Source organism: Odocoileus virginianus, chromosome 18 (genome assembly GCF_023699985.2).
Source record: "Odocoileus virginianus isolate 20LAN1187 ecotype Illinois chromosome 18, Ovbor_1.2, whole genome shotgun sequence".
NCBI classification, from domain to species: Eukaryota; Metazoa; Chordata; class Mammalia; order Artiodactyla; family Cervidae; genus Odocoileus; species Odocoileus virginianus.
In genome coordinates this window covers 39,521,998-39,538,699 of record NC_069691.1, presented here as the reverse complement: position 1 = coordinate 39,538,699, position 16,702 = coordinate 39,521,998, and the positions used below count along the sequence as shown (strand labels likewise).

The following is a 16,702-nucleotide window of genomic DNA, read 5'->3' as shown; positions in this document are numbered from 1 at the left end:
TTGCATAGTGAAGCTGGTCAGCTTTTCATATACTAGCTGCTTTTAGTCTTTATTACATTCATTGCCTAGTTTTATATTGACATCCACCTCTTGTCCTTATGGATTAATAAGAACTGTTTGATTAGCACTGTGCTTAATCCCTTATCTATTATGAACCTAAAAGATATTCTCCATTATAGCAATTGCCTTTGTGTGTGTGTTTACTTGCTTGTTATACTAAATTTTTTTCAAATGTACACAGTTGAATAGGTTATTCTTTTCTTTCATGCATGCTAGCTTTCGTCATAGAAAAGGTTTTCAATTCTTTTATTATAAAATTAAAGAATTTTCTTCTGGTATATTATTTGTTCTTGCATTTTAATCCCTCATCTGGAATTTATTTTATTGGAACCAATGAAGTTGATGTACAACTTTTCCCACTAAATCCCTAGTTATTTATATTTTTCTCACTGGTTTAAAATGCCACTTTTCACATTTGCTGACTTCTCAAATATATTTAGATAAAATTCTTCACTGTTTCATTCACTGTGTATTTTCATGCCAGCATAATGTTAATTTTTATCATAGTTTTGTAATTTATGTTTAAATTTTTCATAAGGGTGTTTTTATTATTAATTTTTGATGTTTCTGATTAGTCTCATATTTATATTCTTCCAAATTAACCTGAGGCTTTTTCAAATCCAAAAATATTCTTCAAACTGTACATATTTATTGAGAATTATCTTTATAATTTAAAAAAAAAGAATTATCTTTATAATTTTAAATCTTTCTATGAAACATATACTGTATCCCTCTTTTTAGTAAGTTTTTTGTTTCCTCATTAGGGCTGAATGGTTGTAATATTTTGTGTATTTCTTATTTAGTTTATTATAAAGATTTGACTTTTTCAGAATTGCTATGACTGGAATCATCTTATACAGTAATATTTTCTAAATGATTTATATGATTCTAAATGATTTTTATATATGAAAATTATTTTTATTGTATAATATGTTAATTTACTTATTCTCTTTGTTCTAATAATTTCTCAGTTGATTTCTTTTGGTTTTCAAGATAGACTTTAGTTTGACCTACAAAGAAATATTGGAAAAGATGTGGCAAAATTAAATCTTTCTCACCTCTAATGGATTTTACTAGCACTTTCTGCATTTTTGCTTTTGTCCTACATTTTGAGGCCATTTTTTCTAGTGATTCACTATTCAGTTTGTTCTTACTTGTCATTTTTATGGATAGATGTGTTTAGATATAGACATAGCTATATATACATAGATATATGTAAACACTGATTGAAGAATTATACTCTTAAACGATTCAGGAGTGAATGCTGAAGTTTTATCAGATACCTTTATCTAAAAATATTACTTTAAACTACTTGCCTTTGAGTAAACATGGTGTCCATGGATGAAGCTCGCCCCTGGGGATCTCAGGTTCATACTTCTCCATAACATACTTCTCACTATTCATTTAGCAGTAAGTTCAGCATCTGCTTAACAACATACATTTAAAACATAGTCAGTTTCAATCTCATTTGATATTTAATTTCAGCTTAACAGGTTTAATGGGTTTGAATTTGAATATAAAAAAATGTTCATTTATTATTTAAAGGCTTTTTTTCTTAAAATAATGACTCTTCCCACTCATATATTTAACCCAAAAATCTTAAAGAATTTTCATCTTCAAAGCCACTATGATGCCTCATACCTATGATAAACATGAAGAGTTCAGGAAGATTTTGAGGCTCTTTTTGTTTACCTCAAAAAAGAAAAATGCTTCATAAATCAAAATTTGCTGAATTCTGAAAGAGGTAAACTTTCTAATTAAAGGTGACTTCCCTGGTGGCTCAGATGGTAAAGCATCTGCCTATGATGCAGGAGACCTGTGTTTGATCCTTGGGTCGGGAAGATCGCCTGGAGAAAGAAATGGCAACCCACTCCAGTACTCTTACCTGGAAAATTCCATGGATGGAGGAGCCTGGTAGGCTACAGTCCATGGGGTCGCAAAGAGTCGGACACGACTGAGCGACTTCACTTTCACTTTCACTTGGTAGCTCAGACGGTAAAGCATCTGCCTGCAATGAGGGAGACCTGGGTTCGATCCCTGGGCCTGGAAGATTCCCTGGAGAAGGAACTGGCAACCCACTCCAGTATTCTTGCCTGGAAAATTCCATGGATGGAGGAGCCTGGCTTGCTACAGTCAATGTGGTCGCAAAGAGTCTGACATGACTGAATGACTAACACTTTCACTTTAACAGAATATTTACATATGAAGGTAAAACATCTTAACCTCTTTCACTGAATGTAACTTTGTTTTGTACTTGGAACCCAAGGTTCCTAATGTTCAGTGAAGCTTCTATTAGCTTCATTTTTAAGAAGATGACATCACAAACATCAGAGATAAAGACACTGATTCAAACTGCACAAATGTCCTCTTAACCACTAACCTCTGCTTCTGTCCTTTAAGTTCAAAATAAAGCCTTTTGTGAAATGTATTATTTTGCACAAGTCTGTGCCAGACACTGTAAGTCTTTTGAGAATTCCATGGACAGAAGAGCCTGGAGGGCTGCAGTCCACATGGGGTCTCAGAGAATTGAACACAACTGAGCACACAGAGTTGTTCAATACTGAAACTGTCGTCACTCTAGAAAGGTACTATCATCGTCCTTCTTATTTCCATTTTACAGCCAAGAAAACTGAAGTACAGGGAGGCGAGATATTAATAACCTACCCAAGATCATGTTAATGATGGCAGCCCTCGGGTTTAAAGGTCAGATCTGATCTGTAGCCTTCCAAATCTAGGGTCTTTTTCATCGTACTCACTGTCTCCCTTTATGTCTCTTTACCTATCTGTTTCCTAACTCAGTTTTTCTTCCTCCCTTCTTTGGCCCCTTCTCCTGCAGGCCCGTGACCAAGGTGTAGACTAAGAGGGGGAGTCATGCTTCACACGGCCTTATCATGTTGGCAGCCATTCCTGGGTCTGGCTGTGGTCTTAATCTTCATGGGATCCACCATTGGCTGCCCTGCTCGCTGCGAGTGCTCAGCCCAGAACAAATCTGTTAGCTGCCACAGGAGGAGGCTGATCGCCATCCCAGAGGGCATTCCCATCGAGACCAAAATCTTGGACCTCAGCAAGAACAGGCTGAAAAGCATCAACCCCGAAGAATTCATCTCTTACCCTCTGCTGGAGGAGATAGACTTGAGTGACAACATCATTGGCAATGTGGAGCCAGGAGCCTTTAACAATCTCTTCAACCTGCGTTCCCTCCGCCTGAAGGGCAATCGCCTGAAGTTGGTCCCTTTAGGGGTCTTCACGGGCCTCTCCAACCTCACCAAGCTTGACATTAGTGAGAATAAGATTGTCATTTTACTGGACTACATGTTCCAGGATTTGCATAACCTGAAGTCTCTAGAAGTGGGGGACAACGATTTGGTTTATATATCACACCGGGCCTTCAGTGGGCTGCTTAGCTTGGAGCAGCTCACACTGGAGAAATGTAACCTCACTGCGGTACCCACAGAAGCCCTCTCACACCTCCGCAGCCTCATCAGCCTGCACCTGAAGCATCTCAATATCAACAACATGCCCGTGTATGCCTTTAAAAGACTGTTCCACCTGAAACATCTAGAGATTGACTATTGGCCTTTACTGGATATGATGCCTGCCAACAGCCTCTATGGTCTCAACCTCACCTCTCTCTCCATCACCAACACCAATCTATCCACCGTCCCCTTCCTTGCCTTTAAACACCTGGTCTACCTAACCCATCTGAACCTCTCCTACAATCCCATCAGCACTATTGAGGCAGGCATGTTCTCTGACCTGATCCGCCTCCAAGAGCTTCATATAGTGGGGGCCCAGCTCCGCACCATCGAGCCTCACTCCTTCCAAGGGCTCCGCTTCCTTCGTGTGCTCAACGTGTCTCAGAACCTTCTGGAAACTCTGGAAGAGAACGTCTTCTCCTCCCCGAGGGCTTTGGAGGTCCTGAGCATTAACAACAACCCTCTGGCCTGCGACTGCCGCCTCCTATGGATCCTGCAGCGGCACCCAACCCTGCAGTTCGGTGGCCAGCAGCCCATGTGCGCTGGCCCGGACACTATCCGCGAGAGGTCATTCAAAGATTTCCACAGCACTGCCCTTTCTTTTTACTTCACCTGCAAAAAACCCAAAATCCGTGAAAAGAAGTTGCAGCATCTGCTTGTGGATGAGGGGCAGACGGTCCAGCTGGAATGCAATGCCGATGGAGACCCTCAGCCTGTGATCTCCTGGGTGACACCTCGAAGGCGGTTCATCACCACCAAGTCCAATGGAAGAGCTACCGTGCTGGGCGATGGCACCCTGGAGATCCGCTTCGCCCAGGATCAAGACAGCGGGATGTACGTCTGCATCGCTAGCAATGCTGCGGGGAACGACACCTTCACGGCCTCCTTAACTGTCAAAGGGTTCGCTTCAGACCGCTTCCTTTATGCCAACAGGACCCCTATGTACATGACCGACTCCAATGACACCATTTCCAATGGCACCAATGCCAATACTTTCTCCCTGGACCTTAAGACAATACTGGTGTCAACGGCCATGGGCTGTTTCACCTTCCTGGGAGTGGTGTTATTTTGCTTTCTCCTCCTTTTTGTGTGGAGCCGAGGGAAAGGCAAACACAAAAACAGCATTGACCTTGAGTACGTGCCCCGAAAAAACAATGGTGCTGTCGTGGAAGGGGAGGTGGCTGGACCCAGGAGGTTCAATATGAAAATGATTTGAGGGTTGGCCGCTCCAACTATTGTTTCTGTGTCATTGTCTGTAACCAGTGAGACAGCCTGGCGCAAGAGAAGTACTAGGTTAAAAGGCAGCTTAGTGCAGCTTCCCTGTGTCAAAGCAGGGTCCGCAGAAGCAGGAGGACTTCTGATGGAGACGCTCCACCTAGAAGCAGGCAGGCAGGCATGTGTCAGAGCCCTTCACACAGTGGGGTACTAATTGTTTGCATTGCAAATACTGGCATTCTGGGGATCTCAGTAATGAACCTGAAGCTTCGGCTCATGCTCGTGGACAGTTACTCAACCTTTTCTACCACTGCAAAAACAAAAGAAGGAATCAAAAGGAACAACCTACAATGTAGGATTTACGTATTAAAAAGACACATTTGTCTAAACCATACTCGACAGAAAAATTTGTATCTGATTCTCCTTTGTTAAAAGCCTTGCATCATCCCATACTGTTGGTTCAAAACCACAAAGAAATCAATATATTCTTTACTCTTCTCTTTTTTTTTTTGGAAACACATATGCTGTATATGTTTTGAAGCAATATGAATGAGAGGTTGTGCTTTTTAGTTACACACCACTATCGACCCAAGTGTGATGTCACCTTCCTTTCCATAGAGATAACCCTGAGACTAGATCCCTGGAGTTATGGGTGGATATATGTGGAGAGATGAGTTTTGTCTGATGTAGGATGCCAAGAGATAGGACCCAAGGCAAAAATGCTCAACTCTGTTCACTTCTGTTACTATAAATAAAGGCATGTGCCTAGTTTTGATACAGAATGGAATATTTTTTATACTTGTGATATCACACTGGACCAGTTTACTGTAACAAAGCCTTTGGTTTCTCCAGAAAGTGGTGTGTCACTGTTTATACCTGTAAAATGCAAGGTAGGTGTCAATAATGAAATTTATTCCTCTAACCACAACTTGATTTTACTTTCATCAATTCCTACTAAGGGAAGAGGATGTGATGTTTATATCTGCTCCTAGGATAATATTCAGCTCATAGCTAAGATCAAAAAAATTCAGATGTGTAAAGTTCTCTGGATAATTTGCCAACAGAAACCAGGGTGATCCATACAACTAAGGATCTGTTTAAAAAACAATGTTGTCTGAAGGCTGGATCACTGCCAGTCTGAGGAAGCATCTAGCTACTGCACCTCTGATGTTGTCTATTCAAATACTCTACACACAGTATTATCTTAAATGCACAACTCCAGGGTGTCTTCCTGCTTCCTTTCCGAGGAGATATTGATTTTTATTTTGAAAGCTCTTTGGTGTAGACAAAGAAGTATCTGTCTTGTTTTTAAAGAAGTGGCAAAAAACAAGGTAGATTTAAAAGCACTTACTGATATTTTTTTCCTCCACTGAGGAAAAACTAAGATTCACCCCTAGAAGTAGGTTAAATTGTGCTGACACTTTCACCCCTCTGAATGAATTTGTCCAATTCAGTTTGTATCGATGATTGTTACTCAAAGTGAAAATATTATAGTTTGTAAAAAATGGCATCACACCATTACTACCAGTGATCTGGTTCAAATGAGACATAATTCCATTTGGCTGAAGGCTGAGTCAGTGATTTTCAAAGCAGATACAGCTGACCCTTGAACATGGGAGTTAGGGGTGATGACCCCCTGTGCAGTTGAAATCTTCATATAACTTTTAATTGGCCCACAAGTCTGCATCCATGGATTCAGCCAACCTCTGATTACATTGTATCAATACTTGTGTATTGTGTAAAATTTGTGTATAACTGGACCTGCACAGTTCGTGCCCAGGTTGTTCAAGGGTCAACCATAATTATATACTCTGAGAAAGCACTGAATATAGTGTATTCATGACATGTGATATATTTAATTAGCATAGAAGAGATAGGTTTCTACACTTTTCACACTTTGAGAGGAACCTTAAAAAGAGCACCCTTTGGCACAGTGTGTAAGCTGGAATAGAAGGTTCTGGCATTTGTTTCTTGACATATCACATTGGAAGTTTAACTTTCAAAGAGCTGACTTTTTGAGTATTTGAAATTTTGAGTAACTTCAGTAAAATAAAAGTGACCCCCAATAAAAAAGTGACAGGTCCAAAAATTGTTTTGCCAACTGGAAAGCAGCATGTTTAAACATATTTCTCCCTTAATACAGGGTGGAAATGAGATAGAAAGATTGAAGAATGGCCTGCCTGAGTAATTTTTCATTTGACTTTCCTGATGATTATCATAGATCACTTAGAAATTCATTTTCCTCTTATGGAAATTACCTTATTTATATCTAACAATGAGTCAAGACCTGCTATAAATTCTATCACAGTTCCAACTTGTATGGAAATGGAACAGAATCTTTCAAATTTAAAAACGAACAAAGTTAAAGTAGACAGAGAGTCTTCCAAAAGTTAGTGGAGAATACTTTGTTTGGAGTAAGTATTTAACTAATTGTCCAACTGGAAAAACAAAAAGAGAGAGAGAAACATTTAGCAGTTAATAATAGGGTTTTGTGATTCTGCTATTTTCTGTCAAAATAAAAGTGGACCAAAAAGCTTAGTCAAATGAAACTGGATTAAAGTCAACCCATCCATGAAAAGATTTAGTTATTATTCCACAGGAAGTAAAGAGACTGCACTCTCTTAGGGGTTTATATACTGTGATCCCTGGAACAAGTTATTTAGGATATTAATAAGTGTTCTTTCCAAAAAAGTCTCATAGACTAATAAGTTGGGGAAATGGTGCATGCTGTAACAACCTCTTGGAGGTTCAATATATATTTGAGCCTAATAAATCTTCTAAAAAGTTCAATAAACATGAATGTTATTTAATTTTGCTTACTTTGGGGTTTCTCCAACTTATTTGAGCATGAGGCACTTCTTTTCATGATATAACTGTTAAACATCTTGAAAAAACTAGAGTTTCACAGAACCCAGTTCAGTCAACATTGGACTGGAGTTGTACTCTTCTGAATTATTCCTAAACCCAATATTTCCAAGAAGAGTAAAATTACTATTTGAATTGGGTTCCAATGGATTACAAAAAAGTATGCCACTTGGATGAATGATCTGATCATACAAATGAACTGGCCAGAAAGTTCTAGGAGGAGCTGTGACTTTCTGTCTGAAGCATCATAGTAATGGATTTATAGGTAACAGAAAGCCCACTTAATTTTCTACATTCTATCTGTTCAGATCTTGGGTTCCTTTTATAACTGTAAAGCTTTGATCTTGGGTTACATTGACTAGAACTTTGAGGCTCTAACATCAAACTTCACAAAGGAAATTTTCCTTTGTGACTTCAGCTTACCTCTTTATTAGATCCAACTAGACTGCGACAAACAATAATATCTTAGATCAACACATGGGCCAAATTTTCCCCTAGTAGTTTTCTAGGGGTCATCAATCTTCCCAAGGTATTTTTTTCAAACTATCCCAAGAAGAAATACAGTTGTTTGGCTCAGCATTTAATTCTGGGTTGATCAGTTCTCTGTGCATATTAAGCATCTTCAACGAAATATACTCACTAGGCATTAAGTTTTGAGAAGAAAAATTCCCTGGCTAAAGCCCTACTGGTCAGAGAATTGATCTATTTTCTTAGAGTATGATAACTCAAATGTTTTGGCCTAATGTGTTTCAGGCAAGTGATTTCTACTTTTCCAAATTCTCATGTTACTTTTTAAAAATTTTCATTTCATTTATGAGTTTTTCAACTATTCTCAAAGTTTGAAAATGTAACCCTAGAATTGCCAAGACTTGTACTTCCTAGTCCCAGAGGACATTTTCGTAACTCTAGCTTTGCTCAAGTTTCTCAGAAATTTTTCTTATCATCAACAACCCCCCTCCCACCATGCCCAGTAGGATAAAGGCATTCAGGATTTACTCTACAGTCTTCAAGGTGGGTTCTTTTTCTGTTGTTTGGTCAAATCTGTTCTCTTCAGTTCTCAGAGGAGCCCAGAAATTATAATCTTCTATGCTTTTTTTAAATTATTTAAATCTCACCTGCAAATCCTAAATTTTAAGCCTGACCTTTGTCACTTTCCATAACTCAAGCAGGAACAAATATGTAATATAAGGTAAGGTAGAAAAGAGAGGATGTGATCCTGGAGAAGAATTTAGTGGAACCCCATGTAAATTTACTTACCCTTCCAGGGCCTCCCTTTATCTCCACATCAAGACATTTGCTTTAACTTCAGTAACTCTTCTTTAAGTTTCAGTACTCTTCTTTAAGTTTCATCAGTGTCTTTTTTATCCCTATTACCTATGTCCAGGTCACCTTTATAGAACTCACGTAAGCCATTCCAAATGGACTTCATGCCATGTGAACTTAGTAACAAAACATGTGGGCCAAAGCCATTCATTCTACACAGTACTTAGGTAAAGATTTGTCCCTTTATTCCTGGGAGTAAAGCCTTAGAAACATTCCCCATTAGACTAAGACATCAGGCGCCTGGTAATTCCCATTAACTTTCCACAGTTGGCTTTGAGAGTTCTATCCTTTCTACTAAAATCCTTGCTATCTTCTGAAGGAGGAGTTCTGGAGTTATCTCTGCAGTTGTGTGTGGAAGGCCTTGAGGGATGAAGTATTGTCTGACTTGTTGATTTCTGAGCTCCACATTAGGTAGCAGAGTGTGCTTCCTAGTACTTTAGTAAACACTTGACATGAGGCTCTGTTACTCTTCCCCTAACTCCTTCAAAATCCATTCCACAGGAAGCCTTCTCAGTCTCACTCCAGCAAACGTCCCGCTACAGGGACGGACAGCTTCACAATGAACAAGATCAAAATGTGAACTGATTCGCCACAATATTTAGCTAAATTACCTAGCAAAAAATGGATTGAGGAGCCATAGGCCTGGATTGGCAAGATTTAGCCAAGTAAACTGTATTTTCCATCAATGATGAAAGATAGGTTTCCAAGTCTGATGCTAGCTTTTCTGTTTTGATAGCAGTAAACGTAGCTGAATATTTTCTCAAAAAACATCAGGGAAGGAAAGCTGCTTACTGTGTTGTATGTTTTTCAACAGGTTGTCTAGAATAAATGTTTGCACAAAAAAAAACAAAAAACAAACAAACAAACAATTAGGAAGTTTGTAAAAGCTTTGATTTTCTAAAACAGGCTTGAACTGAAATTGATGTTCCTCTTCTAAAATATGAGAATATGATCAAGACAAACTTGCATGTACCCCAGACTGCCCTTCTCCAGTTGGCCAGTCTTTAAGACCTCTTCTCCGCCCCCCTCCACCTTCTCCCTAATAACATGCTGAATAGGAAGGAGGAAAAGAGCATGGACCACCGAGTCCCCTGAGACAGCTCACGGAGAGAGGAAAGCTTTGGTACCGCCCCACTCCCGCCTCCTCTCCTGATGCCACCACTGAAAGGATCCCGCATTCTCCAGCTCTCCCTGCCCCATCACTGTCACCTCCCAGCTGCCATCACACCCTACCAATGAATGCTCTCTCCAGGGAAAAGTCTCCTTTCATTGGTACTCAGGAATTCTTGAGTAATTGTTAAACCGGAAATTGCTTTTTTTTTTTTTCAAAAGCCCTCCAGCTTATCTCACAGAACACTTAAAAGTTAAGCCTTACCATTCATATAATTACAAGGTGACAGCAATCTGCAGGTTGAATGATCCTGATTTTCTCTCTCTCTTTCAGAAGCAGGTGGGTTGATATAATGCCAGCCTTAAATAGAAGCTTTATTTATAGCCTTAGCAGAATGAGCAAAGAGCTGGCATAATCAAGAGAGCGTTGCATATTTTAAGGAAGGCTTTACCTTTAATATGCAAAATAGCCATTAGAAGACAAAAAAATGCAAATGTACATTCTCCTAAATTGGTTAACTATTAATTCCAATAAAGTTCAAAAGATAACTTTCCATACTACAAATGGGTCAGAGTCAAAGATGTATCTACCCTACAAGGAGAAAACAGAAAACACCCAAAATACAAAACATCACCCCCAAAATTCAGTTGCGATGTTAGCTTTCTTCATTTCCTTGCAAACCTCCTATTCTAAATTGCTTTAATATATTTAATCCCCACTACCATGAAATCAATACTGCAATACAATGTAATCAACAAACAATGATTATGCAGGAGAGTAAATCAGACTTTCAAAAAAAAAAAAAAACATTCGATCTTTACCACAATGCGTGTCCAGCAACATACTCAGACATATCTGTGTGCTGGCAAGAGACAGAAGCTAAGTCATGAACAAACTCTTTAGAGGCTGTTTGGAAGGAACCATGCTCTTTTCCTCCCCAGTTATAAAATCAGGTGTACCACACACACATGTGTGTTGCTTTGATACACAGGTTAGTTGTCTTCTTATGTTTTATCCTTTTCCTTATGGTATGAAATGTCCCAGATAAGAATTAATTTAAATGCTATTGTTTATATATACATATATAAATATGAGGGGGAGGGTGATTTAATTTTTTTTAAGTGTTAAAATGTAACTGTTTTAAAAGCTGATAAGCTTGAGCAGGAGAAGAAGAGAAACAGAATGTGTGTCTGTGTTTTTCTTTAATGTCTTATCAAAGTCTTATTCTGGGAATATCCCATGATTGGAAGTTACTAACCAACAACCTATAAAACTTTTTTTTTCTTTAATGCCTGATAGCTTGTTTTTATTCTCAAAAAAAAAAAAAAAAATAGTGCTAATGACAAAAGTACCTTGATTTATATTTGTGTATCACTATTATTATTGACTTATTGTGGGCATGTTTTGTTTTTAACTTGTAAAAACAAGTTAACTTATTTTATTAACATGTAAAATAAGTTAAGAACACATATTTTCTTTACTAATGTAAAGGGCTTAAGCATATAATATCTCAGTTAAAACCATTTGGCTATTATTAAGGGGGAAAAAATGAAATGTAATAAAAAACAATTGGAGTCATCTATCAGAAAATACTCCCTTATTGAGAGAGGTCAGTTATATGAGCCTTGCTCATGAGGAACATAAGCTTGCTTAAATATCTTTAACATTGTGATTAGGTTGGATAATCTATAAATAACTCCAGTCAGAGAAGCAGTAGGCCCAGAAGAATCAATCTACTGCTGGACTGAATGGAAACCACTCAGAGAGGAATTGGAGGCCAGGCTTTCAGATTCTTCATAAGCAAAATGTCCAAGGAGCCATGGTTTGACCTGCTATAAATCCAAATTTAGGTCATACTGTGCATGCTAGAGGGCTTCCCTGGTGGCTCAGCTGGTAAAGAATCTGCCTGCAATGCAGGAGACATGAGTTCGATCCCTGGGTTGGGAAGATCCCCTGGAGAAGGGAAAGGCTACACACTCTAGTATTCTGGCCTGGAGAATTCCATGGGCTGTATAGTTCATGAGGTCGCAAAGAGTCAGACACGACTGAGCAACTTTCACTTTCATGTATACTAGAAAGATACTCTACTCTACTGAAGATAAATCCTGCATCACTTGCAAAATCATCCCATCCATTGCAGTTGGTTACAGAAGCAAGTAATGGCCATGACTTTAGGCATGTAATATATTTGAGCAAGAACTGTAGGGTCCAGCAAGCCATACACACAACATGATCATCTAGTCATCCTCTGTGAGTCAGCTTTCACTCAGCCAGCTATCTATGATTGAGACATCGTATAAGATAGGAAGGCACAAAAAATTAAAACAGAGAAAAATCTTTTGTCTTCAGGCATGTTGACAACAGAGGAAAGAAGACTGTCTAACGTAAAAGAGGAAAAGAACTGACTGTAAAAGCTAACCTCATGTAATCTTTCTTCTGAGAGCAAAGGCGTTCTTTCCTGACCTTTGGTGCTTATGGGAACGGGCTTCGGGAAGGTACCTGTGCTCATCTGTGTTTTCATCTTCACCCCCAGAGCTCGCACTAGATGCCTTCCAGTGAAGAGGGAGTGAGTGGAGGAAGCAGAGAGCTGGCAAGGATGGGACCTGGAAGCCATACTGATAAATGACCAAAAAGCCCAAGATCACCGCTAGGCAGCAGCAGGCACTCCCATTCCGAAGCTGCTAGTAAAAAATGCAGAAAAGGCCACCTTGTTGTTCTTTAATTATAGGAGGAAGAGCTTACCACCAGAAAGGGGTTCCCTTCTCCTGGAAGATTTTTTTTTTTGGTATTGCCAAAGCTATGTGTCAACTGATAGTGGGCTTTCATTTTATACCACTAAAATCTCATGACCAAAACAAAAACATGTTTCCATGAATAGTTAAGAATACATCTCTGTCAACTAACACATCACAAGTTAGGTTGTCCAATAAACTCCCTGATCAGGGAGAAGATAGCCCTAATACTTCAGGACTTTTTCTTAAACAAGGATAAGAGGGAAGGAGACAATATAATGGAGCCAAAATTTTAAATAAGAACTAAATATACTCAACTCAGCAGCCTGGCTTCTGGCTCTATCCTTATAAAGGCACTCTGGCCGTATGTCGCTTCAAACATTTAGAAGCCCGTCAGAGTTCTGAGTTGGGATGGGAGTTGCTGGACTTTTTCTCTCTCTCGTTTTCCTTGGTTATGAGTATATCATTCCAGGTGATTCCAGGTATCATTTGATACACTCAAAATAAGAGTTAAGAGTTCCTAGATACTTCCATTAAGGCAGATAAGTATATTGTAGAACTCAATATTCTCTTCATGCTCACCTCATTGTTAGACCTAAAACACAAGATGTGAAGATTAATGTGGAATAAAACCAAGTTAAGGAGGAAACTGAGAAACCTTAATGGGATTCCTGAGTGGAAATTCACCTGGGAATTCTGCCATTGATGTGTGGAAAAATTCAAAATGCTGGCTTATAGGGCTCATCACTCTGGTACCTTTCATTAACTCTTATAAACACTTAAATGCAAAAACTATGACCCTCTATAAAAAAAAAAATTGGATTGAGAAGGAAATCCCTTGTTATAGCTATACAGGCATTGTATCATTCCATATTACTCTACTGGGCAAATCAGAATATTAGAACATGTCAACAAGTCTCTCTATATAGTACATGTCATTTAATGCCAGATACACACACACAGACTATTACTAAGAGCCATCTGGAGAAAGATAAAGGAAAAGAAAAGGCAGATGGAAAATATACAGTTTATCTGAGAATTCCCATGATTCTGTTTGCCTCTAATAAGGAAAACTAAGAACAGAACTCAATCACTAAGACGAGAGGGTCTGAAAGATGAAAATCCAAGGGAAGTCTCTGTGGAAAACAGCATACTACTACATAGGTTATCTCTTTGCTTGAAAGACCTAAATCTTATATATGATTGTGAAAGTTAGTCATATATTGAATAATTTTGTTTGCTGTCACATTGGGAGATAAATTCATTTACCAGATACTCCCCATTTATATGAACCTTTTCTATCCACAGCATTGCTCCTCATATTATTCTTAAGCACAAGAAATTACGCATGCTGGTGCCATAGCATAGAGGCAATTCACGGCCTTTAATCTACAATATTCTTCTGCTCAGTCACTAAGCCTTGTCTGACTCTTTGCAACCCCATGGACTGTAGCCTGCCAGGCTCCTTTGTCCATGGAATTTCTCAGTCAAGAACACTGCAGTGGGTTGTCATTTCCTTCTCCAACAGTCTCCTTTTATTCATGGGCTATTAGCTGGATGTATGAAAGTCTAAAAGATCACAAAGACCCTGTTTCGATTCCTAGGTAGGGAAGATCACCTGGAGAAGGGATAGGCTACCCACCCCAATGTTCTTGGGCTTTCCTGGTGGCTCAGGTGGTATAGAATCCACCTGCAATGTGGGAGACCTGGGTTTGATCCCTGGGTTGGGAAGATCCCCTGAAGGAGGTCATGGCAACTCACTCCAGTATTCTTGCCTGGAGAATCCCCATGGACAGAGGAGCTTGGTGGGCTACAGTCCATGGGGTCACAAAGAGTCAGACACAACTGAATGACTAAGCACAGCACATTATATACATTCAGTACTCTTGTGGAAGTTAATCACTTTTTATAACACACACACAAATGCATACCATGGTGTTCAGAGCTTCTTTAAGCCTCATTGTGTATTACCATCAGTATAAACATCCTACCGAGAATTAATTTACTAAACAGAGAACAAATGTGAATGCAAAGAGATTACCAAGTCAACTCTACCATCTTGATTCACATAAGATCTATTTTAGTGACACTTGGAGAATCCAGTTGCCTCTACTTCAGTGGTCTCAAGAGCCTTCCATGGCACTACAATTAAAAAAAGAAAAATGGCTGGTTTTAATACAGGGCTGGTTTTGATACATGGCAGCTGTTTTCTGTATGAGTCTTCAAGAATTTTTTTAAAAAAATGGATTTACACAAATAGAAAGTAACCGAAAAGTGTTCCCTGGCTGGAGAGTTCAAGAGAGAAGTAGTTCATTGTTTTCATTTCAATGTATTTTCAAAACAGGATTTGATAAGAACTGGAAAGCACAGGTTTTTCAAATAAATGACAATGAGAAAATAGGTATACATAAGGGAATTTTCTTTTGAAGGTGAATGAATGATGTTTATGTATGAGGCAATGCCTCTAATAGTGATCATTCCAGTTTGAAACCAGAAAGTACACAGATTATATATTAACAGTTATTTTAAATGTCTGTGTATCTATATCCTTTGAAATGCTGCCAGTATTAGCTCTAATACATGCCCACAGGAAACTTAGGAATCTACTTAACTCTTTCCTTCTCATTCTTGATTAGAAATTGGAAATCAGATTTCTCCAGTTCTAGTTTTAAAATGTGTACAAAATTTAATTTTCCACCTATACAAGCACAATCTCCATTCATTACTCATTCACTCATTCATTGATTTAATCATTTAACACCAACCAAGTATCCACTATTATACTAACCTCACAGCACATCAATAAATAAAACTGCTATCACTTGCAGCCCCAACTTTAATCCTGCATTTCTCCATATTAACTTCTTTGGCTTCCATGGTGACCATAACTGATTTCTCATCCCATCATTCAAATCATATAGTTTAGAGATGGGCCTTAGTGTCCAAATGGCCAGATACTAATCTGGCTTTAAGGACCTACCTGCTTTAATGATCCACTCTCAGGGAGTCCGTGTAGTTAAGTACTAAAAAGACAAGGATCTGGAGAAAGAGTTCTAAGGGCTCTGTCACTGGGCTCATGCTTCTCAATGGGCAAGATACTTAGCATCTCTGCATCCCCATCTCTAGAAATGACCATAACACTACCTACCTCACAAGGGTGCTGTGAGGTTTGCCGTGAAAGCATGAGGGAATGGTGTGGAGAACTGGGGCCCTAACACAAAGAGGCTACAGGGTTTCGAGTGGCTAGATGAAGTCACTGCGCATGCACCCTTCTCCCCCTGGAGGCCTAGGTCAGCTCCCTCTGTAATTAGAATCTAAAATGCCATTGGCCATCAATTGGCTTGGTTTATCTCTAATATATGGTGTCTAGGAGATCCATCAAAAATTCCCCTCTCTTTGAGAGATTTTAGCTTGGAAAAATGATTAAACTAATTTTCACAAAAGGTTATGCAATGATTCACTTCCAGGTGCTGCGGGTGGGGTAGTTATTCTAATATGAAACTAAAGTTTGAATGGCTATCTTCAAGGGAATGCATTTCATTGGAGAAATCTATTGCCTAGGGTTTTCTGTTGTTTTCCGTCTGACTCCACAGCTTTCTGTACCATTGTTTTCACATACATCCCCTTCTTCCTTTTGTTGGAAGGCAAGCTATAATGCTCATTTCATGATGATTCTTTTCCTGCCGTCTGTTTTGCTCAAAGGACAAATTTTTTCAACGACCATTGTGATTATTTTCTTAAGAGGGCCAATTTTAATTGCCATATTGTTTAGCTAAGCCCTATTGTCTTGGTGTCCTTCAAAATTGTCAGTTGCTTTAAAATACAAGGGTGGGAGGGGGGAGCTGATAAGCACATTGTTGTAATTGATTTGTATGTTTGAATTGTCTTATCAGAAAACAAGGTTATGAATTTCATCTGTT

The 16,702-nt window shown here is 38.9% G+C and overlaps 1 protein-coding gene across 7 annotated transcripts in view; it reads left to right on the top strand.

Moving 5' to 3' along the window:
• LINGO2 (leucine rich repeat and Ig domain containing 2) overlaps positions 1-15,014 on the top strand; it is a 1,346,710-nt gene extending 1,331,696 nt beyond the window's left edge. For all 7 annotated transcript variants that reach the window (XM_070480605.1, XM_070480606.1, XM_070480601.1 and 4 more), the window contains one exon: positions 2,897-15,014. In XM_070480605.1, the coding sequence (XP_070336706.1) occupies positions 2,932-4,752 (1,821 nt within the window). In that variant the 5' untranslated portion in view covers positions 2,897-2,931 and the 3' untranslated portion in view covers positions 4,753-15,014. The remainder of the gene's footprint in view (positions 1-2,896) is intronic.
• Positions 15,015-16,702: the final 1,688 nt, after the last annotated feature.